Consider the following 26,037-nt stretch of genomic DNA (forward strand, 5'->3'; position numbering starts at 1 on the left):
AGAAGACGGCGCGAGTCTGAAGGACGGCTGAGCTGTTTAGATTCAAATAAAAAAAAATAAACACTGTCTGAGAAAACTGAATGAGACTTTTACTGCAGGACCTGATAAACCTTCAAACTCATAAATCTGAAACGATCAATGAGGAAGTGGATCAATGAAATTAAAAAAAAAAAGAAATTTCCAGCAAAAAATGAGAAAAATTAGTTTTTTTAGCATTTAAATTGTTTTTAAATTGCTTTGACGTCACTGTGATGAGCATTACGGACGTTTTTCAGTGTTTTCTGAAATTTTACAGACAAAACAATTAATCAGTTGATTGAGAAAATGATCGTCAGTTGCTGCTCATAGATCTGTGACGCAAAACTGGATTTTTCTGGATCATATTTCATGAATATTTCATGTGTAGAAACACACCGTCAGCAATAAAGCTACCAGGAACCAATTACAAGACAAATGACACAGACGCTTCTAAAAATGCACAAATTTTACGTGATAATTTTCAACATCCCGTCTCATGATGTTAAAGTCTTTGATAAATCTTCAAACTGATTGATCTGAAACAATTGTGAGTATTCAAATCGACAAAATTAAATCAATCAGCCACTATTTAGATTTTTTTTCCAGTGAAAAATGACAAAAATTAATTGGTTCAAGCATTTCAGTGGAATATTTTTAGGTTTTGGAGTGAAAACGTCACTTTTGGGAAACTGTGATGAGCATTAAGGGAATTTTTCAGACAAAAAAAAATTGATTGATTGAGAAGATGATGGTCAGTTGCTGCCCGCAGATCTTTGACTCAAAACTGGACTTTCTGGATCATATTTCATGAATATTTCATGAATGGAAATCCACACTGACAGCAGTAAAGCTACCAGGAACCAAAATTACAGGAAAAATGACACATGGACCAATAAAAATGTACAAATCTTTGATAATCATTAAAAATATTATTATAAAACAGTTCAATGTTGTAAGAAATATTGTTACACTATTTATACACACAAATACAGCAGACAAATCAAACTATAATTCATCCTGTTTACATGTAAACTGTGTGAAAGCTTTACACTGGTTTCATCATGATGTGTAAATAAAGTTTTAACTTCCTGTGTGTATTTTCATCAGCTGACTGTTGACGAGTAGTTTAAATAAACCTCCAGTGGTTTAATAATCTATTGATCCACAGAAGCAGAGGTGCGTTTGTTTTCCAGCACCGAACAGCCAAATGGTGCAGGTATTGATTCCTCACACACACACACACACACACACACACACACACACACACACACACACACACACACACACACACTGCTGCATGTGTCCACTCTCATTTATATTATCTCTCTTTTTTCTTCCTCCCACGCCTCGTCTGTCTGTTTGTCCTCTTTCTGTCTCCTCTGGACGATTAATTTAACGTCATTTTCGCTTCAGCAGAGCAAAACCTCAACTACACACACTCACACACACACACACACACACACACACACACACACACACACACACACACACACAGTACTGTATGCTTACATGACTGCAGGCGTATGAACACACACACACACACACACACTCACAGCGTTGTGTGTGATAATGTGTCAGACGGTTCATAGAGCAGAATGAAAAGGCTTCTCTGCAGCTGAGGAGACCAAACACTGAGCGCGCTCAGATCAGTGTTTCACACAGCTGATCGGACACACAGAAGTCAGAAGTCACACACACACACACTAACTGAGATACAGTTCGTGTTTTTCTATCTTTGTGAGGACCAGTTTGTGATTCTGAGAGTTTTATCTTCGGTCTGATCTGTTTTTCAGAGGAGATATTTTGCTGTAAGTCAATCAGTTGCTTCAGTTGACAAAACATCTTTTTTTAGTATGAATCTTCGTGCCGGCCTGTTCTTCATGGCCATGAAAATCTATTAACACTGCCTGAATATGCGACACTATTCAATTCAACAGCTAAGACTCAAGGAGAGTTTATCTCACGACGCAGCTGGATTCACGACATCACGAACCGCCGATGGTTCAGACCAATCAGCGTCATGAATCCAGGTAAGGCGAGGTAAGACAGTGATAGACAGATGGTTCATCCAATCACCTGCATGTATTTGTTTTTTTTTTTAAAGTTCTCACCCTTTTCTAAACAGTTTCCAAGGCGACTGCTCAGATGCTTCTGTGTATGAAACCATCTGGTGCGTCAGGTTAAAGGAGAAGTCAGGATTCATGCAACACGGTGTGTTTATGTATCTATGGATGTATGTGAGGCTTTGTTCTATCGATCTAGAGGAGCAGAGAGACGCTGCCGCATCGAGGTCGGCCGGGACATCATGTGGAAACTTTACGTCGTGTTTCCTGAAGAGATTAAAGTTGAGATTCTTTAAAGGTTAAAATATGATTTCTCCTCAGTCTGACACACAGGAGCTCATGCAATTTATATTTCTTGTAAAACAGTTTTTACTTGACGTTATTGACTTTGTGAACAAAGGGTGAGTGAAAAAAAAAAAGATTATTCTGAACTATTCACAACGCCAACAATACATGTTCATGCTAAAAAGAAAATATAAAAGAATCTAAAAAATCAAGTCTGCTAGAAATAAAAGTGCGTTAAATGATCAGTTTCAGCTCTCAGAGTTTAGGTCGGATCGATGATGATGCAAAAGGTGTTTGACTTGTTCTTCGGTGGTAAATGTAAACGACCTGAAGTGAGTCGAGATGATCTGGTGTTAACACCATTCACACCATTGCTTCCATCATAACCAGCAGATGACTTTAACAGTAGTTCAGTGTCAAAAACATCCAAGCAAACCAAAACACTCTCCCCTCATTGGTCAGATGAATCTGGGGGGCGGGACTGAAAACAGAAACACAGGAAGAAGCTTCTATCTGCTCAAATATAAAGACGACACCGTAGTCGGGCCTGAACGTGCAGCCTCGTAGTGGGTCAGACGGAGGTCGGATCACGTTCCCGCCACAAACTAACCCACTTCCTGTAAAGAGTCTCTGCGTGGTGGTTTTGATCTGACTGCTGCGTTCAGAGTCAGAGTCCTGTTCAACCTGCTTCTTTCCTCAGAGTTAAACCAGACACTGTGAGGTTTCTTTCTTCAGCTAAAAATATCGTCTCTATCTGGTTTTATTGAGTGAAAACGGAAAACAATAAAAACACCGACATAATCTGGTTTTCTTAGATCACTCCCACTGAACATACAGGAGGAGTCCATGCCTCACCATTTATTAAATCATGACTTATTGCTCGGGGGCTGCAGGAAATAATATTTCAAAGAGCAGAAAACACAGAGAGTGTATAAATGCAGGAAAATGTCAGCACAGAGGCGAACTGGAAGGCAGTGAGGACGACAATAAGAGACAAGAATGTGTAATCAGTAAAGTATGAAAACTGTAAATGAACCCTGCAGGCTGAGAGGAGAGACAGGACTTACTTTTTCCTGGTGTCGTATCTGCTCGTGGTTCCCAGGCTCTGTGAGGGAGACAGAGAGGAGAGAAACTCATCAGATTCTACGCAGAGCCTTCGAGACACATTACACCTTATCATCTGTTCCACTCTGCTGCTAATGTTTCTACCGAGGGAAACACATGAACGTGGCACCGAAAACACACATTTCTGTCCACAGAAACACAAGTTTTATAGTCGGCGGTTGCCATCAGAGCTGCGGGAGTCTTTTTTTTTGGCAGAAAATAAAGAAATCAAACAACACAGATGAAGCTGCAGAGTGAAGTTTTTATGTCTGTATGTTCGCTGGTTTTCAACACAGGACAAATATCTGTGTATGAATGGATAGAATATAAGATTCTGAGTATTAGTGATGTCATAAAACATTGAAAAAACTTCACATTAATGGATTTTGTCTTGTTATTATTGTTTGTTCCTTGTGTTACTTTGATTTTGGGGATAATCGTGCTCTCAGCAGTTTCCATGATGTGTTTGTTTGTTCACATTTTGGTAAAAAAGTCTCCTTTAAAAGTCGTGTGAATCAGCTGTTAGCAGCTCCTGGTTGCTGTGTAACATGATGTACAAACAACTATCACTTGATTACTTTGATACTGAAGAAAATCAAAATGTGATGATTCTCAGATAAGTTCTGCAGCCTCTTTTTTTCCTCTGGTTTCTGAGCAGATTTATGGTTTATTGGCGATGGACGTCGGAGATAATGATATCTTCGGGAAGTGTAAGTCACACTGAGTTATGACTCTTTCCCTCAGTTTGTTTCTTTGTATCTAAATAAAGATTTTGTGACATTTTTCCACATCTTCTTCTTCTTTCATGAGAGTTTTGTTTTCATCTATCTAAAACCTTCTGCCACGTTCGCGTCACACGTGATGGATGGTAGAGACGGAAAAGGTTCCCACGTTTACGACGCGCCAGCCTTAACGTCTGCCGACGGCTCATGATGCTTGTATGATTGTATGATTAATAACTTTGGCACCGGTACGCTGGCTAACATCGACTAGCTCACAGAATAAAGGAGTTATCGCAGTGGGAGTTGTTTCAGGCGTCCAGTGTTTCTGCGAGTTGGAACTCTTCAAGTCGAGATCTTGGATCGACATGAAACTCTCCTCTCCAGCGTAAAAGATGAACAACCGTGTCATAGAGTCATAAATAAAAAGCCTGAAGACATAAAAAAAAACTGAAGGAGAGAAGTCAACTACAACTCCCAGGGTGCATTTCAGTAAGAAACAACCAATCACAAAGCTTCAAATTCTGCACTACACCTGAATGTGGAAACCTGATAAAACTTTCAACAGTTTAAATCTGATTCTGGATCAGTTTGCTCCTCCACACAGCAACTGCAGCTGAGGCTCATGGGTATTGTAGTTTTTATAGCAAGCAGACAGAAAAAACATAATTTCTGAAATTCAAAGCAGAGTATTTCTTCCATCACTGAGGTTTTTGAGGTGTAGTGTTGTGTCAAAGGTCTTAATAAATATGAGCAGCGTCTCCATGATGATCTACTCTTGCAGCTGAAGTGTGTTTGCTCGGCGACGTCATGTGTGAAGGACACTGGAAGCAGCGGTGGGAGGAGGGGTTGATTCAATGGAGGGGGGTGGGCAGGGGTTTGGGGCTGTGTGAGGTGAAAATATACCGTTGTCTTGACAACTGAAGACGACACTGTGAGGGAAAACTGCTATCTCTACACGAGCGCTCACTTTGGCTCTTCCCCCCACACTCAGGGACACTCGAAGGCCTGAAGATGCAGGACTCCTGTGTCGCTACATTTCTCTCTTCTTCTGGTGTTTTCTCACCATGTCCTCAACTCTGGTTCCTCACACGTCTTCTTCCTTCATCTTTCATAATACTTTGATTATTTAGCATCAGGAGAACGTTTAGTTTCAAGTATTGTCAGGTCAACATGTCTTCAACTAAACACATAACGACACATCTTCTTCTAATCTGGTTTAGGCACAAAAACGACTCAGTAAAGATCAGAGAAACCTTTAGAAATACCTTCATCAATAAGGTCATCGTGCTTAAACAACAGAGCTGTCAGTGATTAACAGGGACATCAGTCTCCAGTCCGTCAGATTCAACCTCGGCCTTCTGTGTCTCTCTAACAACGTCCAGGGCTGCTGGTTAAGACCATAGACTGTATAAAAATATGGACGTAGTTACCGTGACGTCACCCGTTGGTTTCTGAAGAGAGTTTTTTGAAGCTTTGATTGGCTAACTCCCAGCCAATCAAAAATGGGCAAAGAGGCGGGCCGAATGGCTGAAACAAGCCACCGAGCGGCTGGCGGACCTGTCACTCAAAGCAGCCATGTCCTTCATTATGCAGAACTTTACGGTTTAATAAAACTTTAACGGGTTAGTTAAAAAAAAAATTCACCCCCCGTACAGTCGTCATGAAAGAGGAAATTAGCTACAGAGACCAAAACCGTTGTTTGTACCAGACTGTAAACATGTTTATTTCTGCTGTAAAGTTGGACATTTTAACATGAGGGTCTATGGGGTTTGACTCGCTTTTAGAGCCTCAAGTGGCCGTTCAAGGAGGTTGCCGCTTGGTTAAGACACACATATCACATCCTCTGCTGGTTCAATAAAGGTAAAAAACATTGTTCATCACACCAAAAATACTCTTCAGGCCCTTTTGATTTGATGTTTTTGATCTTATTTGTTTAAATATATGCAAAAGATATAACAGTTATTATGCTCTGCCTGTTAAAAATGACTTTAACTGTTAACAGACAGCTGATAACATTTACTACAAAGTCATCCAGTCAAGAAATCAATCAATCAATTTCACCAGGAAATGATGTATAAATGTGTGTGTAGAGTCTAAGAGACACTGAGCTGCATTTAAGCTGATTTCCAGTCAACTGTCAAACTTTGAACAACCTGCTTTTGTTGACAGAGTTTAAACTGTTTTTGCCCTTAATGATTATCGTGATATAAAGTATTGACCTACGATAAGAGTAGCTTAGAAATCTGATGTCTAATCACACTCTATTAGTGTATTGATGAATATTTTCCTCCACATTCACCTACAGAGAACCAGTCACCTGTCAACCAATCACTGTGGAGATAATGATTCAGTTCATTCATGAAACATGATGTCATCCATAGCAACGGTTGTCTCATTTCTTCTCAGCAGCAAAACGTCTCAGAAAGAGGAAACTCTTTAAGCATCACTTGTGTTAATACACTTTATACTTCAGGTCCAACAACGTCACACTACTTCCACTTTTTGTTCTCAGAAACACAAAAGATCTCTGTCAGGTAATTTTTAGATCTATTCAGGCATAAATCTTAAAAAAGTGGCACTAAATGATTAAACTTCATTAGTCAGACTCATTTGAAATTTTGCACAATGCATGAAGCTTTCATACTCCTACACAGGGATGAGGTGTTCTCTGAAGAGCATTAGTAGCGCTGTCTATCACCATCTGTATTTTAATTCAGATTTACATTTTGTGAATGTGCAGCCTTGTTGGAGGTTTGTGCTCCGACAGTCAGACAGGAGAAATACAGTTATTACTGAAATCGTTCTCTTCTCTCTTTCGGTTTTAATCCTCTGTTTTTTTGGGATGGTGATGAGGGCAGCAGCGGGAAAGGTTTTGGCAGCGTGGTTCTCTGGTGAAGACGGATGCTTTGCCCCCCGCCGGCCCCCGAGATGAGATTATCGCTCAACCCACAGGAAGAAATCTGTTGACTGCTCACTGCTGCCAGCAAGCAAACACACACACACACACACACTCAGATACAGCACACAGCAGGCCTTCAATGTCAAACACGCACACACACACACAAAAACCACTTACAAATCAGAAACTTCTGTGTGAAAGACCAAAACACACAAATCCCAAAGATACACATTAAAAAGCATCATAAACATTATGGTTACATTATCAGGAGACACAATCTGTTCATCGCAGCAGACTCTTTACCACGAGGAGACTCATGAACACAAGAACCTTCCTGTTCTTTTCAGAAATGAGCTGCTGGGAGACTCATGGATGACATAAAAAGGAATAGAGCAGCTTTACAGGAAAGACACTAAAAGTTTACAGTCACGCTAGCAGCCTTGTCACACTGTAACGTTCATGAGACACCAGAAAACCAAAATTTGTTGGCTGAAGGGTAGAAGGGAGGAGGTGAGCGCAGCTGTGTGAACCAGGAGGTTAGAAAGTTGCTCAGGGACGTATAATAATAATGACAGGAAGACAGAACAACGACATTTAAACGAGCCAGAAGTCATTTCACATTTTGTCCTGCAGCTCTTTAACTCTCCGGCTGTCTGTTCCTACAGTCATCAGCTGGTAAAATTGTTTTTTAAAACGTTAAATTGCGGTGTAACCGGACCTGTCAGCTGAACCTGTCAGATGCAACGCAGGTCCGCCGAAACTGGCGTTTAGGCTCCACAGCGGACAGGTCCTGTTTCGGCGGTGCTCCGGTTACACCGCGATTTAACATTTTTAAACAAGATTTTACCATCTGATAACTGCTGTTAGCTGCTGAAGCTAAACCTGTCTCCATTAGCATGTATTTGAATCAGTTTTACCAAACAGTTGTTGACAACCTGACTACTCGTCAGCCAAGTGACGACCTTGTTCGGTTACTGAGGCCCCTTGAGAAGTCCAGCAGGCCACAAAAGCATGAAGAGCTTGTCTTGTTTGGTGAAACTGAGGTTCACATGATGGCCAAACTCCTTGGTGAACCAACCAGAGAAGCAATGGAGAACTTCAGAGAGTTTAAACTACAAGGGACACAGGAGGAGAGACTCTGAAGAGACTTCTGATCGCTAGTAAGATCTACTTGTCTACTTCTACCCAATGTCAGAGGGGGTTTTCTACAGTTAATGACACAGACAAGAAATCTCGCTACAGGCTCCATGCAAAGAGTCTGTCCTCTCTTCTCTTTGTGGACATTAATGGGCCACGTTTGGACATTTTTGACTCTATTTGTGACATCTCGGGTGAAAACTGGCCATCGTCTTTCACCATCATGGGTGATAGCAAGGAAAGCCCAGAAGAGTCAACACAAACCTCTGTGGTCAAGTTTTAAAGGTCAGACTGACTTGATGGAATCTTTTCCATCAGGCTACTTTGAAGACTGAAACATGAGCTACCACTTAAAGGCACAGACCACCCAAAAATCAAACCTTCTCAGCTGTTTTTTTTACCTTGATAATAGACTATGGAACGGAGAAGAGTCACTCTAGCTTAGGCTTTTAAGCCTATATACTGAGTCCCATCTTATCCATTTATTTTGGTATTGGGACCAGTATAGGATCTACAGTGTGGAAAGTTGATTTTTTTTATTAGGCTATTTTCAATGTAAGAAAACAGCTGACAAATGTAGATTATTGGTTAGTCGTTGCCTTTAATGTCAGGTCTAGATGCTGTGTGGTTGTGTCTTTGTCATGTTCATAAATGGACTGCAAATGGTAAACGGACTGCATTTATACAGCACCTTTATAGTCTCCTGACCACTCAAAGCACTTTACACTACATGTCACATTCACCCACACACACACACATTCATACCCCGATGGCAGAGGCTGCCATGCAAGGTCCCTGCACATCAGGAGATCTAATCTAATAATCATTTACACACACCGACGGCGCAGCCTTCAGGAGTACAGAGTTCAGTATCTTGTCCAAGGGATCGAACCACCTGCTGGAGTGAAAGGAGCTGTCGGCCTTGCTTGTTGTTCAGTTTGAAAACGTCTTGATAAAAACCATATAAGCAGTCCTTCTTAACATTGAGAATAAATAAACAGCTTTGATATGTATCAGACTAAAGACTCATCACCATGAATCCATCCTGGAAACAGAGCAAGGGCAGAAAACAAGTGGCCAACTGGTTTCATGTCTTTATTTACGTCAGTCTTAGTCACTGACTTATTCATCTCTGCCTTCTCGCTCCATCTGTCTGTGCCGAAGCCTGATTTTAATGTCACATTTCAGTTTCCAGCGAGGACGTTCGTCTCCAAGGTCAGCCCTCCTCCAGGTTTTCTCTTCTTGTTTGTACTCGAAAACATACGATACAAAGCTTCACACGAGGACGCGATGCTCTGTACAGATGCTCGACATGTTGGACGTCGTGATGAACCGCTCCTTCACGTGTGTGTCAAAGATAAACGTGAGTGGTTGTGATTGGTTGTTTACCGGATGATTGTCAGAATGGCATGTTGGCCGAGCGCTTGCACAAACAAACACAGATTCGAGTCTTGTTCAGGTGCATCATCGGAGAGAAGATGATTGGTTAATCATCTTCTTCATAAATGTTCACAATCACTCATCAATGCAGTTCAACCTGGACTGTGTCGATGAAGAGAGGAGTGACGGACTGTCTCACTGATGCTTCAAATAAAGAATAAATCCTTTTGCATCTGCAACTGAATCACATTTTGTACAAACTTATAAATAACAAAAACTCAGATTTTGTTTTGTCTGAGAAGTCAAACTGTTTTAGTGTCAGTTTTACTAATTAATAAGGACAACCTAACGAGTGAAGCAGCAGAAGACATGAAACATTAATTAAATTTGTTTCTGATAGAAAACATCCAGAGACTTTTACACTTTAGTTTTCATGAGCTACTTGATTGTGACTCCTGAAACTGATGTGACACAATCAGCTGATGGTTTCTGCAGAGTAGAGTCGACACTTTGTTAGTCTGTCAAACTACAAAAACACAAACAGTCCGATCAGTTGTAGAGTGATGTTTCTCTCCCTCACAAATAAATCTTTGGTCAGAGAACATTAACCAGAAAACAGCAAAAAGATTGATTTTGGCCATTAAGAAATTAAGAAATGAACATATTAACGTTAATGTTAGGGTTAGGGTTAGGGCTGGGGTCAGGGTTAGGGTTGGGGCTAGGGTTAGGGCTGGCGTTAGGGTTAGGGCTGGGGTCAGGGTTAGGGTTGGGGCTAGGGTTAGGGCTGGTGTTAGGGTTAGGGTTGGGGCTAGGGTTAGGGCTGGTGTTAGGGTTAGGGTTGGGGCTAGGGTTAGGGCTGGCGTTAGGGTTAAGGCTGGGGTCAGGGTTCGGGTTAGGGTTGGGGCTGAGGTCAGGGTTAGGGTTAGGGCTCGGGTCAGGGTTAGGGTTGGGGCTAGGGTTAGGGCTGGCGTTAGGGTTAGGGCTGGCGTTAGGGTTAGGGCTGGCGTTAGGGTTAAGGCTGGGGTCAGGGTTCGGGTTAGGGTTGGGGCTGGGGTCAGGGTTAGGGTTAGGGTTGGGATTAGGGTTAGGGCTGGGGTCAGGGTTAGGGCTGGCGTTAGGGTTAAGGCTGGGGTCAGGGTTCGGGTTAGGGTTGGGGCTGGGGTCAGGGTTAGGGTTAGGGTTGGGATTAGGGTTAGGGCTGGGGTCAGGGTTAGGGCTGGCGTTAGGGTTAAGGCTGGGGTCAGGGTTCGGGTTAGGGTTGGGGCTGGGGTCAGGGTTAGGGTTAGGGTTGGGATTAGGGTTAGGGCTGGGGTCAGGGTTAGGGCTGGCGTTAGGGTTAAGGCTGGGGTCAGGGTTCGGGTTAGGGTTGGGGCTGGGGTCAGGGTTAGGGTTGGGGCTAGGGTTAGGGCTGGCGTTAGGGTTAGGGCTGGGGTCAGGGTTAGGGTGATGATTAGTAGCAGCTGAAAACGAGACACTGTCACTATGAGCTGGATGTTTTCTACATTGTTCTTTGCTAATAAAATAAGAAGTTTGAAAAGATATGTGAGCATCAGTTTATATTTTTAATACTTTGTTTTAAAGATTATTTGTATTTTAATGTGTATTTTTTATCTTCTGTGAAGCGTTTTGTTCTTCACTTCTTCATAAAGTTTGACTCTTAGTTTGAGGTCTGATGTGTAGTAAAGTATGAAACGTCCACACATCTGCATCAGGTAAATGTTCTACGTGAGAACAAAGGAATCATCGTGTCTCTCGTCTCCGCTGACCTGACGCTGAATCAAACCTTCATCCTGCCGCCGTCTCACCTCCTCTTTCACTCTGCTGGTATTTTGCTGTGAATGTCAACACGCCCCGGCGCTTTCGTCTTCATCTGCCCCGAGAGGACGCCCGCTCTTTAATGTCTCCGCCGGCGGACGACGGGGTGACGGACGACGACCCGACTCGATTAACATCACCGGGTGATCGGTTGGGACGGACGACACGACTATGAAGAGGCCGCATCTCAACCTTTCCTCTTCATCACTGTGAGTGTTTGTGCACAGATGAGAACAAGCTGGTACAAAAGAAAAGAGGTTTTGTTGGTCGTACGGTCATTTTGGCTTCATCCGACATGATGCAGGATGAAACTAAGCTAAGCGGAGCGTGTGAGACGTTAGCGGTAGACTGTAAATGTAAATGAGCTGCAGTTTGTCAGAAAATAAATGTTACAGCTCTTCAACAACCAAGAGGAGTTCACTAGTTTTGTTCACCAGCAGCTGAGTATGTTGATGTTAACTTATATGACTTAATTTGTTTCAGACACAGCAGTCTGTTTGTTCAAATAATGTGACTCTAAAAGATCCAGGTGACAAGATAATGAGACAATAAAAGTCATAAAAGTGTTATTAAAACCTATTTATATTACTTATTTGTCATATATCATACCTTTTAAAACTCTTAAATAACTTTTTTAATAACTGTTCAATAAATAATGACTCTTTCTATTATGAATTTTTGATCCATGAAGGTTTTGTTTTGTTTTAAAACCTGTGACGTCATCCCAGAATAAAGTCTGTGATCCCAGCAGGAGAAACACGGAAATAATCAGGGAAACTTATTTAGCTCATGCACCAATTCTGTATTGTTAGACCTGATTATGATCAGTCAGGCTCAGCTCTGTTATTGTCTAAACTGTCTCAGCTTTAATCTAACGCTGTTAGAATATGGAGAATAACAATGCGGATGAATATAATTTTTCTCATCTGGCTAAATGAGCTCAACTGTTGGGAGTAAAAGTCCACTTATCTTTCCTTCTGTTTACATTTTTACTTTCTTTTTATACCATTTTTCAACAAACATCTGGAGTAAAAATACAAAAAAAACAAAGACATCTTCTCTGTGTTACTGAAAAACTCCTGAGTCATAAAGGTCCCAGTCAGAAGCCACACAATGGCAACCTGCCAGCCAGCCTCTGTGTGTGTGTGTGTGTGTGTGTGTGTGATGACTTCATTTCGGGAGTAGCTGGAGTTCCCCGGGGACGTCCCGGGCCCTCGGGGAGAGTGTGAGTCCACAGAGAGACGACTGTTAGCAGAAGCAGAACCTTATGTAAGAACACACACCGTCTCTCTCTCTCTCTCTACACACACTCCACCACAGGAAATCTAACTCCAGCAGCCACAGCGGCTACTTTACCAACCAGTTTACCAGCCAGCTCCGCTCTTCCTGCTTACAAACCCTCCTCCTGAGGGCTGGTTAACCTGCCAGCGTGGCTCATTAGTTAAGAAAATAATCAAACTATCATCATTTCAGCCTGCAGCTCAGATTCGCGCTAATTTAACCTCATTTTGTCACATAAATACTGTAACACCAACACTCACAGTCCATCTAGCTGGCCAGCTTCACCACTGTACCGCTAATTTGAACTAATATAACCTCTCTCTGTCACCGCAGACAGCTGAGTCCTCCCTCCCTGCACTTCTCACTTCACCTCGCTAATTTGAACAAGGCTTTATTCTGATATTTGTCGGGGGCTGAACTGTAGCGGGCTTGTTGGCCTCTCCCCGGGTTAATTAGTCCAGCAATGCTAGCATTCATGGCCCGGCGAGGAGCCTGCAAACGTGGGGAGACTGAGACGTCCCTCCTGGCAGCCCTGAGCGCTGGCTGGCAGGCTCGCCCGCCGGGTGAGTGACAGGCTGACTGGCGTGGGCATCGATTGGGTACGGCACCGCTAACGCTCGCTGGACTTTAGCATAAGTCAGTCCACATTGTAATGAGAGGGAGGACGGAGCAGACCAGAGCTACAGCGACTAGAGCGCCTCCAGGAGGCCATTATGATCATTACACAACAGAGACACACAACTCTGCTGCTCTTACATCTTTACCAACCACTGGACAAGAAGTTTGTCCTGAGTGTGAAGCCAGAGGACGTCGTTACTCACATCAAAGGTTTAGAACAACTCAGACTCAGAAGATGTATTTAATCAGGATCAGCTTGACATTTTCAGATTTAATTTGAAAACTGGAACCGAACTTTAATCAGATGACGGCTGGACATTGTCAGGCTCAGCTGGGCCGCACCGGGCCAGCTCTATAAATGCCAAAGTCTGTTCCTTGCTGACTGAGTGATGAAGTTAACTTCATCAGTCGGTCGCCACTTCCTGTGTCAGTCATTTCAAATTAAAAGCCCTCTAGCGTTTCACGGTCCGGTCATATACCAGGTTTTGACCTCGTCTCGTCAGACTAAACTTTACTAACTACTACTCTACATTTCAGACAATCGTTACACGTCAACAAGTGTCTTTTTTTTTTTTACCTATAAAACTGCCAGCGGCTAATTATGGGATGGATTGTAAGCATTTCTATTCTTCTCATCTGGATAAATGAGCTGAACCGTAGAAATGAAGTCCAATTATAGTTGTTTCCATTTTTACTTTCTTTTTATACCATTTTTAATTAAAGTTTACTAGTTCTGAAATGATAAAATAATAATAATATGCACTTTATTTGAAGTATATACTCTGATGTACATTGTGTTAGGCTTTGTTTTGTCAGTCTTATACTTCGGTCCTGAAGATATAATATTATATTTTAAATAACAAACCTTAAACGAGCAGCAGCTTGATAATCACTTCTATATTTTGTTCACTGACAAACGTCGTCGCCCCTAAAAATGAACCTGAGCGTAAATCAGAAAGCTTCATTTCCTGCGGAGTGTGTCTGTCGTGTTCAGAAAGCAGTAAATATGAACGAGAAAAACAAAACATGAGTCATTTTACTTCCTGATTTCACTTATTACCAATTATCAAAACATCAATAACTGTCTGATGCTGTTAGAAAAGAAAAACAACAGTTTTTAACTTTATTCATCTTTTAACAGGCTGTTTTATTAACGAGAATCACAAATCACGTCACAGTTTAAGACAGTTTAAGTGAATAAATCATAAATATTTGCATCATAAAGTCAAATCTGATTTCTGGGCCTTGTTACAGCGTTTTACTGAAACTGTGGTCATAAAAACTACATTTCCAATCATGTGGAGCATAAATATCAAAGCTCCTCTGGTTGCAGCTTCTGGTGATGTGATGATTTTCTGCTTTATTACGTTTCATATGATTGTAAACTGAATCTTTTTGGTTTCGGTCTGACAAACAAGCAAAATGTCATCTTGAGTTCTGGGATCTTGAGACATTTTACAGACTAAACGAATAATCAATTCACTGTAATGGACGAACAGTAGACAGATCAATAATGAGAATAATGATGGGTTGCAGCTCTGAACTGGAGTCTGGATGTACGTTCTGCTGCTGGAGTTGAGGATTTCCAGCAGCTTCACTCAGGAAATGTCGAGTGTGCGACTGCAGCCCTTCCACATTTGTTTATGCAGCGTTCTCATATCATGCGGACACACACTCCTGAGGTGGAGGAGGGCGGCGGCGGCGGCGGCGGGAGCAGCGGCGGCGGGAGCAGTGGCGGCGGCAGCGGTGGGGGCTGAGGCACCAATCATCCGCTCCACACCGTGTTGTTTTAAGGGATTAGGCTTAATAAGATGGCAGGCTGAATTTATGGAGCTAATATTTCATGGTGGGGGTGATTCATGGAGGATTTGGAGCAGCGAAGCAGCTTAATGGATGTTCAGAAAGACTTGCCTGACTTGTGCCCTGATATGATTAGCCCCGCGGGAGCACGGCTGCTTAATACACCACTGTGTGAGTGTTTGTGAGTGTTTGTGTACAAAGACGGCGAGCGGGGGCCTGAGAAAAATGTAAGAGTAAACAGCTCACATACACAAATCCCTCCTGTACTGGACGCTATGTATGGAGCATGTATTTCTACTGCATATAGTCCCAATGACAGTAAACAGGCGCCTGATTCCAGCCGTCTGCTCACCCTGCATCACCTCATCTGTCCAGAAACAACTAATAAACCATTAATCTGTCCTGATCAGTGATTACGCTTATTGATTTAGAAGTTAAACATAACTTAATGATTGGATTGATCTGTGTTTTACTGGCTGAGAAGGCAGGAACGGTACAGGAAGCCTTTCTTCTGTTGTACTGAAATGATTAGTTCAATCAATCAACTGGTTGATTGACAGAAACAAACTGCTTCTCTAAATGTTTCTCTTCTTTAAAGCATCTTTAGGTTTCGGACTGTTGGTCGAACAAAAACCAGCGATCTGAAGACGTCGCTGGAGAATCTGTGAGAGTAGTTTTTCACTTTTTGACGACATTTTATAGGTAAATGGTTAAAATAGTTGTTAGTTGGAGCCTCATGGGTGAGATCAATGTCCCTAAAGAGCATTAAAGAGTAACAACACATAGAATAAAACAATACTGGACATTTAGTCATCTTAAAAACCTGAAGTATCAAACATACAGCAGCTGTTAATCTTAAAATGAACGACTGTCCTGAGAGACGATTATATTTAGTTAAACGTTAAAGTTTTGTAGATTATAACCTTTATTTTACTGGTATTTGACGACTATATTTCCAACATATAACTGGTTGTGCAGGATCTTCATCAGTGTCAGATTATAAAACACCATAAAGAACATTTAAATAAAGTGAGAATGAAATAAAAACATGTTTTAAAAAGGTTAAAGAAGTAAAAGATCATATACATACACGTAAATATCAGCCGATGGTCATGTGACTTCAGGCCAGTCACTTTCCCAAACTGGCAGACAGCTGAAGCCCAATAATATAATACAGTATAAAAGCCCATTATTCATATATTCAAATTTGGGGCTTTTTATTCATATCTTGCACTGTGCTCTTTATTTTCTAGTTAACTAAATGTGTCTTTTTTATAATGTCTTGTGTTTTAATGCATTTTAAGTTTTATGTGCAGCATTTTGAATTGCTTTATTGTTGAAAGGTGCTAAACAAATAAACTTTACCTGCATATATGCACCTTGGAAGTAGTGTAGAAACATCTACTGAGCTTCTACAGGAACGATTTCTTGGCAAAAAGCTTAAAAAGGTGAAAACTTTTAACATAAATTACAGTGTTATGCACATTTTAACGAGTGAGTGATGGAGGCTGGTATATTTCCACCTATGATTCAGATTCTTCTAGAAGAAAGAAGCTCAGAAAACAACTGATGTTGCAACAAACTGGAGTAAAAACACTACAGAGGAGCAATGCACATACTGTACATACTCAATAAAACTCTGGTCCGGAAAGAAGAACAAGTTTGTTGTCTGATGAAAAAGTAAAAATGGTTTTATCACATAAAAAAAGAAAGAAAACAGAAATGTTGACGGTTAAAACCGATGTGTTTAAGTATGACTGGATGGGAATTACATGTTTATTTGAAGAGCGGTGATGTAAAAACACCACGACGACACCAAACATGCTGATTTGGAACCAAACTGTCCCAAAAACACAAAGGTGAGATCTACAAAACTGAACCAGCTCAAGTGGTTGTGTCAAGACTCCTGCAAATTAACTGTAAAATCAAAGAGTTTCAACGTTCACATCACAGCTTTTTACGCTTAAGTTTGAGAACTCGGGTCACACGACGAAGGCGTCACTTCTCCCGTTAACAGAAACGCTGCTCGTCGCTGAGCGGAGCTCTGAGACCTGGTTTACAGCAGCTCGGTTTATGGTTTGTAATGACATGGAAGAAAAAAACCACACACACTAAAAATCACTGGGTACAATGTGAAGCCAGTGATTTTCTGTGTGCAGCGACTGCGACCACAGCGCCAGTAATCCTCCTGAACACACAAGTCATTACGTTTATATGACAAACTGGATGTGAATCTCAAGAGAGTGTCTGGAAGATCAGGGCTCGGTGTTGTGTGTGAGAGTTTGACCTCTTCAGGCCTCGAAAGACGATTCAAATCAAACAACGTGAGAAGGAAAAAACACTCTCTGCTTAAACCGCTCACTGCCTGAATAAAAGATATAAGAAAGAGTCGTAAAAATGATGAATCATAAGTCTCAGACTGGACTGAATGTTTTCAGTTTGTGGCAGAGTTTGACCGGAGACGTTCCTGCTGACTGAGGAAGACCAACAACCAGGGACACCATATCTATTAGAAAGATAAAGACACACAAGCAGCTCCTCATCCTCTCTGAGATTACATTCTGCCACACACACAAGTCCTCGTCTTCAGCTCTTTTATGATTAATCAGTGTTTCACAGTATCTATCTGCATCAGCACCGGCAGCCAGCAGATCAATTTACTGCCTATTTCAGTCTGGATCCCTTCAGGCCATAAAATACAGTTTGTTGTTTTTTTCCCCTCTTGTCATGATGGAAAAGGTGAAGTGAGAGGGAGGCAGACAGCTGGTGGCTCCCAGTCAGCCTGATTAAATTGTCACTGCTCTTCTCAAAAACTTTCCACTTTCCAGATTTAAAAGCTATAAGCTGCAGTCAGAGGAGAAGCAATATGACCCATAATCATTTATTTACTGGACCTTATAGCCAGAAGAGTCAGAAAACAACAGGAGAGTCCTAAAAGGGAGAGGAGTGATTCCTCCAGAGGAGGAGAGGAGGAGAGGAGGAGGAGAGGACGAGCTCGCCCCCTGCTGGCCTCCTCTGCAACATCAACACGTCAACCACAAACACACTGTACATGAACGGACGCATCATTTACACCAGACTAGACTCACTGTCACTATCTGTTAGTCTGTAAAACATCAGACAACAGTGAGAAATATCCTACAGCAATAAACAGTCCAAACACATTCAGTGTTATATGATATCAGACCAGAGAAGGAGCAGATTCTCACATTTAAGAACCTTTAACCATCAAATCTTTTTTTGGCATTTTCAAAATAGTTACCCATTCATCTTCTTTCTATCTCCTTAAAGGGCACAGCTGTTTGTTATAGTTAAAGTAAAGATCATCAGTAGGACTGAGATGTTTAAGCTTAAAGCAACAAAAAAAAAGGTTTATTTTTCTGAGTGAACCTTGAGTACAGGGAAGAAAAAAATGCATATTCTGCCTCCTTCAGTGTTCACCAGTCCTTCATTTTCCTTTCAGCCTTTCACAAACAAAGAGTCACTGAAAACCTCACGATAAATACATTTACACAACTATAAACACATACCGATGTGGGTCAAATAGACAAAATAACAACGAAATAACTACATAATCTGTGGTATGAAAGTATCAACTGTAATAAGTCACTGCAGACCTACAAATAAAAATACTCTATTATCTACATTAATACTATACTCTATTATATTACAGACAGTTATTCACTATTAAGAGCTGCACTGACATGTTCCTTCATCAGTGCTGTTTGTGTTTCTGCAGCCTGATGATGCAGATAAATCCAGAACAAATCACACAAAAATGGTCATATTAACAGGTTGAAACATCATCTTCTTCTACTTCATGTTAAAATGCAGAATCTGAATATGTAAATATATATATATGTTCATTGTTCAAGTTGAACTGCTGGACACAAGATGAAAACTGACAAACACACCGATTGGCTCCAGACTGGTTGTGATGTCACAAATCAACAGAGATTTAAGGTGAACACAGAGAAACTTTCCTCCCATGAAAACAAACTCTGCACAGAGAACAGAGCAACATCCAACTGAAAGAAGAAGAAGAAGAAGAAGAAGAAGAAGAAGAAAAACATGTTTTTTTTTAAAGCGGAGGGGACTTTAAATGTTTGCCAATCTTTTGATTGGCTCAGTGTCATCGTGGATCCTCATCATATCTCTCTCCTCCCACAGACTTTCTGTCTGACCTCCATGTTCATGCTAATCCCAGCAGGCCAGGACTCCTCTGCTGCTCCTAAATATCAGAGGAGAGAAGGGAGTTGTTTCCTAAGTTAAGTAGGTGGTAAAATGCTTTTAGGACCAAAAATGTGTTGCTGAGTTTTTGATCAGTCCAGGTCCTGAAGCCGAGTCCCCCGACGAAGAGCTGAGACGTCATCCAGCTACGTTTGTTGTGCCAGAAGACAAGTGGTTACACATCTGCTGCGCAAAAATCCAAAAACAACAGAACAATGTTCAGTGCGTGCCGGCCTTCTGTCTTTGTGTGATGTCTTGTATTGATTTATGTGATTAATTATGCAGTCACCTGTTGAGCCTTTCACAGCACAAAGGAAAGAAAAAAACAGCGTCAGGAGGACAAAGTGTTTCTCAGGAGATTGACTTTGGTTTGCAGGATTCACGACTTATCATCCGGTGGATAATCTACCTGAGGGCAGGTGTGAAATGAGTCATATGTGGACCCAGATGAAGGGACAGGAAGTGTCTGCCGTCCTGCATAATGCAACACGTTTCATCCTGCTGTCCCGTCACCTGCCGCGTCCTCTCCGCCCTGCAGCCAAACTTTCCACAAAAACAAAAAAAGATGAGTATTGGTTTTATGACGGCGAGGTAAACAGCCGGGAGCTTCTGGGGAGGATTTTCCATTGGCGGGCCGGAGTGACGGGGCGACGACAGACAAAACACCGAGATGTTTCTGTCTCCGTGCTGTCACTTGGCTGCCTGCGTTGCCTGGAAATCTATTATTTACTGAGACAACGGAGCAGAATGTCACCGGGCTGCGAGGACACCAGCTGCACCGCTGTTTTCATACTGAAACCTTCAACTGCAGTTCAAGAACAACAGGGAAGCTCCATCTGCTCCTGTTCTGAGCCTCAGTCCAGTTTACACTCTCTGCTTTTCCTTCACCACATTACAAACAGAGAAACTATTTTGATAGAATATAATAAAATACAACTTATTATAACACCAGTATTTATCCTATAATGTACAGCAGGCAAAAACAACAACAAATATCCATTCATCTAGAAATCAATAGAGTTTGGGAGCCTCTGTGCTCCTAAACACTGAACACTGACATCATCAAGACTCAAAGTACTGAAATACAATAAAGCACCAACTATTCTCTGTTTCCTGCCTCTTCAGTGGGAGGATCTGCTGCTTTCTTCATTAAAGAGGTTCTGCACACTAAAACCTGTTTTTTCAGCTGGATAGGTTCATCACAGCTCCGACTACAATTTAATGTTTTAAAACGTTAACGGAGCCGCAGCAGGAGCTGGAGTTTGTATGTTCTTCTTGTGCCTGCCTCCCACAGAGCAGAAACATGCAGGTGAAGTTAACTGCTGAATCTAAATTGCCTGCAGGTGTGAATGGTTGTCAGTCTGTGATTGACTGGAGATCTGTCCAGGGTGAACCCCGCCTCTCACACAGTGTCAGCTCTGATTGGCTGCAGCTCCTCAGCGACCCTCTAGAGGACGAGCGGTAAAGAAAACGGATGGATGATCCGCAGCAGCAGCAGCAGCAGCAGCAGTACGGCTATAATAACTGACATCTGTCTTTAACTGAAAAATGTTCAAATGACATTTAAAATAATGCAAAATTTGGAACCATGTTTGCTTCAACATGATGTTTTTTCTCATGGATAGGGGTGCAACTAATCATTATTTCCATTATTGATGAATCTGCTGGTTATTTTCACAATGAATCCATTTATCATTTTGTCTCTAAAACGTCAGAAAATAATGAAAATGCTCGTTATAATCAGTCAAGTCAAAGGAGACAAATTTTGTCCAAAAAAACCAGTCAAAAACTCGCATAAGGAAAGATATTCACATGAGGAAAAGCATTAAATCACATTTTAGAGGCTAAAGCAGCACATCTTTGGCATATTTGCTTAAAAAATGACTAAAATGATTATTTGATTATCACAATAGTTGCTGATTAAGTTCTTTGTGAGTTGACTAATCGTTGCAGGTCTTTATATAAAAATTAATTAAAAGAAATGAAAACTACAATTACACTGGTAAAAGAAATATGTGTTTTGTCTTTAATTTCTTACAGTGGACCTGAGTTGGTAAACCGGAGGACACAGACGTTGTGCTGCTGAACATCTAAATCTAAACACTGACTGTGATCAGCGAGCTGCTGCTGCTGCTGCTCAGCTGACGGAGGAAACGTGGCAAAAAGACTGTAGATTACAGACTAGAGTGTTCTGTAATGATGAGTTTCATCCTCTGTGTGTGAGTCACAGGATCACACACCGCTCGGACCATGATGCACTGGGGCTGTGAGTCGGACGGCTGAGCCTCAGAGAGATCAGATAAATCAATCAGACTCTACAGAAACACACACACACACACTCTGAGATGACTTATTCTATCACCACACAGCCTGAGAAGAGGAAAACACTTCAGCAGGGATGAAGAATCGCAGCAGTTCAAACATTCAAAGTTCATCAATAAAAATCTCTTCAGGTTCAAAGTTAGAAGCAAAACCAGAAACTAAACGCATGAAGCTGCAACAGAAACCAGGAAGTGAAACCAGAACTTGTGGATTCTGCTTCAGAAGGAGAAAAACCTCATTAACAATCTCATTAACATGTTAATTCTAACTCTGCTAATTAGTTAAACGCAGCCTAAGAGTATGTCGTGTGTCTCGCTTCATATGTTCAGATAAGAACTTGTTGTTTATTTAATATTTATGTTTAATGAACATTATTTCCCAGAAGTCCTAGAGGTTTGTGATGTTACTCCTGTATCCAACACAAAGCCCTCAAACTGTGTTTATAACTTACTCCCATCACAGAGAGGACAGTGGTTTACTGGTAGATTTAAAACCAGCAGACATCCTGCTGCAGCTGGTTTACTGTGATCCTCCATCGTGCACTTTATATTTGCACAATTCAAAGCAGCTCTGACTGCAATATGCACTTTATCTCTCACTTGCACTTCTCTGCTCTCCGTAGAATCCAGTTAACAGTGATGCTGTTTAATATTCAAACCACACAGCTGTATGTTTATATCATTCCTGGATGTGGTAGAAATTATACCTGTATGCATGAACTGTATTGAATTTGAGCTGCACTGCACCAAAGTCCAATCAATGTCAGTAAAGAGGAGAGTATATATGAGTTCATGTAGAGCTACAAACAGCAACAATGACTGCAGAAGAAAACCTGAAAGTTACAGTGACGTCAGCGTAACTGTAGTTTCTGTACGTGCAACAAAAACATTGTTTGACCTTGTTAAAGTAACAAAGGTTTACATGTGGAGCTGAGCGCTCTGAGAATATAGACAGAAGAAACACTGAATGGAAGTTTGTGCTAAGCAGCTCTTTATGATGATTGTAGAAGAAAACTAACTTGTTAAATGGACAGATGGTGAGACCACTAGTGGATCCACATCAGCAGGGTTCATCCTCTGTACAGCAGCCGTTTGAGACTCAGACTCAACTTTAATTAGTCAAAATCTATTTTGCCAGTCAAGTCGTCTTATAGTCTCAGCACACAGTCTGACCATGTTTATATCAAAGCAGTCTCAGTTGAGACGGCAGTTTAACCACAACATGTGAAATAAAGCTCTAATAATATTAAATCAATCAGCAGCTGCCACGTCTCGAGGCTGAAGTATCTTAAAGTGTCACAGACGGCCGCTAGCTGCTCCAACTGACTCATTCAAAAAGCCTCAACTTCTCTCTACAAACACTGAGTCATGCTTTCAATCTCTACATTCAGACCCTCTAATAAGTGTGCTGCTGGTCATTTTGGAAACTATTGAATAAGATTTGAAGACTTATAGTAGCTTCGATGTCTGCCGTGTGGACGTTGATTGACAGCTGTGATTGACAGTTGGCTCACCTGCTGCTCTCACTGAGTCGCACTATTATTGTAATATTTTACTAAGTTTAATGTTATTTTATTATAAAACCTGCCCTGTTAGAACAATTTAGCTAAAAGCCACAAACAGCAACTCTGGATTCAAACCAGTCATGCTGGAAATCTGATCAAACTGGAGACAACCGACCATCATTTACCTGCCTTAATTGTTCGGGTGATTACTGTAAAAATTAGGGTTGAAAAAGGTCGTCTTATATTCAAGTCTGAGACTATTCCATGCTCACAGCATCAGATCATGTGTTTGAATGGAGAGACCACTGCTGACACTGACTACATGTGATGACTATTAGAAAGATGAATCCGTCCTGTGTTGATGGTTTTAGTTTATTCTTACAGTGACTTACTGCACATCAAGCAGTTTCTCTTGTGTTTCAGGTTTTAATCCCACAATAAACTCTACACTTGATTATGAATTTAATAACATTGTTATTGGAAGGTTGTTTTTGTTTGTTTTCTTTGTTGTCATCCTGTGTTGTTTCTTTGTTGTGTACTTTGTTTATCTCTGTATCATTTGTCTTTGTCGTCCAAAAGGAAATGAATGTTCACAGCTGCTGCAGAGAAACATTCAATAATACAAGTTTGTCACAAACTGAACCTGATATTCCAGGAAGTGATGTGCTGATATCAGTCCTGTCTGAACACATTTCACTTACTGTTGGTTTATTCATTTCACTCTTATTGTTTCTGTAAATGAATTAGAGCAAATAACAGATTGTTTTGGTCACTTGGGGGCAGCATCAGATACATATCTGACCAGTAACTGAGTACATTTACAAATACTGTACTTAAGTACAAGTTTGAGGTACTTGTACTCCACCTGGGTATTTTCATTTTAAGCTGCTTTGTTCTTTAACTCCACTACTTTTATTTAACAGCTGAAGTGACTTTTAAGATTAAAAATGTACATGACATCATATATAATAAGCTTATAAAACAAATGATTCAAGATTAAAACAGCAGTTGACAAACTTTCTGGCTTGTAACGTCTGTGTTTGGTTGAATAAACAGTCAGTAAAACTTTCCAATATTTCACAAAAGAAAAGTTTAGAGAAAAGTTTGAAAATTAAAGAAACTTTGTGTGACAGAACTTTGTTTTGTTGGCTAATTTTCTGCAAAACAAAGTCAATTTAGCTGATAATTCTTCTGTAATTTACTGAATTCATGACTTTTACTAGTAATGGAGTATTTTTACATTGTGGTATTGTTACTTTTACTTAAATGCACAGTGTGATGACAGTAAGAAGTAGCAAGGGATCATGGGAGTTGTTGTCTTTGTTGTTAAATAACCAGCTTCACCGGGATAGGATTACTCCAGTGTTCATCATTCAGGATGTTTTTATCAGCAGAGGTCTCCTCCTCTCCAGAAACAAACGTACACGCAGATTAAAATCATTAAAATACTAATTAAAGCTGTTTCACCTAAAAAATCAATATTTCTCTGACGATGTTTGGTGACCACCGGACTTCCTGGAGGGGCTGTTAGCCGAGCTGCTGCTAACGTTTGTCCAGTTTATTTCTCTGATAACTTAAGATCCAGACGTCCAATGACTAAAATCCTTCTTCCAGCTAAAAGATATAGTTAAAAACCACCTAAATTTATCATCAAAATGTGTCTTAAAACTGAATAAAAGTCCATTTATAACAGTTTGTGTGGAACAACCACAACGCCGATGTATTATCTTGTATGTGTGTAAGTTACTCTTTGGTAGACGCCATTGTAGCAGACAAACACAGCGCCGCCGTATGCATCTGGTGTGTGTTTACTCTTTGGTAGAGGAGGTATGACGCCATCGACAGGCGACCAAATGAAACGATCCGTTACTTTGATTAAATTACAGATTTCTCTGAGTTTGAACATTGTTGGAAACATTTGGGATAATGTAAGTACACAACTCAACAACATATATAACACAGGTCTAGTTGTTTTTAGACATTTTAATGTGGAATAATTACATATTATAGCTTTAAGTAAAGGATGCGAGTACTGTATACACAATCATCTGACCAATCACTGATATCAAAGTATTGATTAGTGCGGCTTTAAGGGCAGTTACATAAAGCAGAGTTGCTGATGTAAGACAGACTACACACTCAGTCATATCCTCACATAATCCCACTCAGTCCTTCAAACAGGAACCAAACCAGTCAGCCAGTTTACTCAGACATCAGATGCATCAGCGCTGCCCACATCACAGCGTATTGATCAGTGAGTCTGCTACTGTCCAACACACAGTAAAGCCTCAAACAGACTCCAGACCAGGCTGCTGCTTCTGATGAGACTAAAGACTCCCGACGGCAGCAATAACAGTCAAAGATTCATCAATCAATCAACTACTAGATTGACAGAAGATTAATCACCAACTATTTTCATAACTGATTTGTTTTCAGTCATTTTTTGAGGAAAAAAAAGTAGAAATTCTCTGATTCCAGCTTCTTAAATATGAATATTTTCTAGTTTCTTTAATCCTTTATGACAGCAAACTGAACATCTGAAGACATCATGTTGGGAAACACTGATCAACATCTTATACACCAAATAACAAATCAATAAAATAACTGACAGATTAATCAATGCTGAAAATAATTGTTAGTTGCAGCCCTAATTTGATTCATATTAATACTTGTTTGTTTGTTTATAAAATGTCAGAAATTATCATTAAATTGAATGATGAGCGTCACCATTCCCAGAGTTGACGTCTCAAATTAATTGATTTGTGTGAACGACGGTTCAATTTGATAGTTTTCAAGTTTAAGAAAAGCAGCAAATCTTCACATTTAAATGTTGAGTAGTTTTGTTTAAAATACAACAAA

General features: G+C 40.8%; 1 protein-coding gene and 1 long non-coding RNA gene across 6 annotated transcripts in view; both read right to left on the minus strand.

The window, feature by feature from the left end:
- The window catches only part of ankfn1 (ankyrin repeat and fibronectin type III domain containing 1), a 146,348-nt gene that overhangs the window by 104,895 nt on the left and 15,416 nt on the right, over window positions 1-26,037 (minus strand). For all 5 annotated transcript variants that reach the window (XM_044337848.1, XM_044337847.1, XM_044337851.1 and 2 more), the window contains exon 6: window positions 3,434-3,471. In XM_044337848.1, coding sequence (XP_044193783.1) covers window positions 3,434-3,471 — 38 coding nt within the window. The remainder of the gene's footprint in view (window positions 1-3,433; window positions 3,472-26,037) is intronic.
- On the minus strand, window positions 19,118-20,869 carry LOC122971275. Its single transcript, XR_006399440.1, has 3 exons — window positions 20,449-20,869; window positions 19,642-19,895; window positions 19,118-19,535 (listed from the first exon to the last, which is right to left on the minus strand). It is a non-coding gene; the product is annotated as an uncharacterized LOC122971275 (long non-coding RNA).

The sequence above is a fragment of the Thunnus albacares genome, chromosome 20, assembly GCF_914725855.1.
Source record: "Thunnus albacares chromosome 20, fThuAlb1.1, whole genome shotgun sequence".
NCBI lineage: Eukaryota > Metazoa > Chordata > Actinopteri > Scombriformes > Scombridae > Thunnus > Thunnus albacares.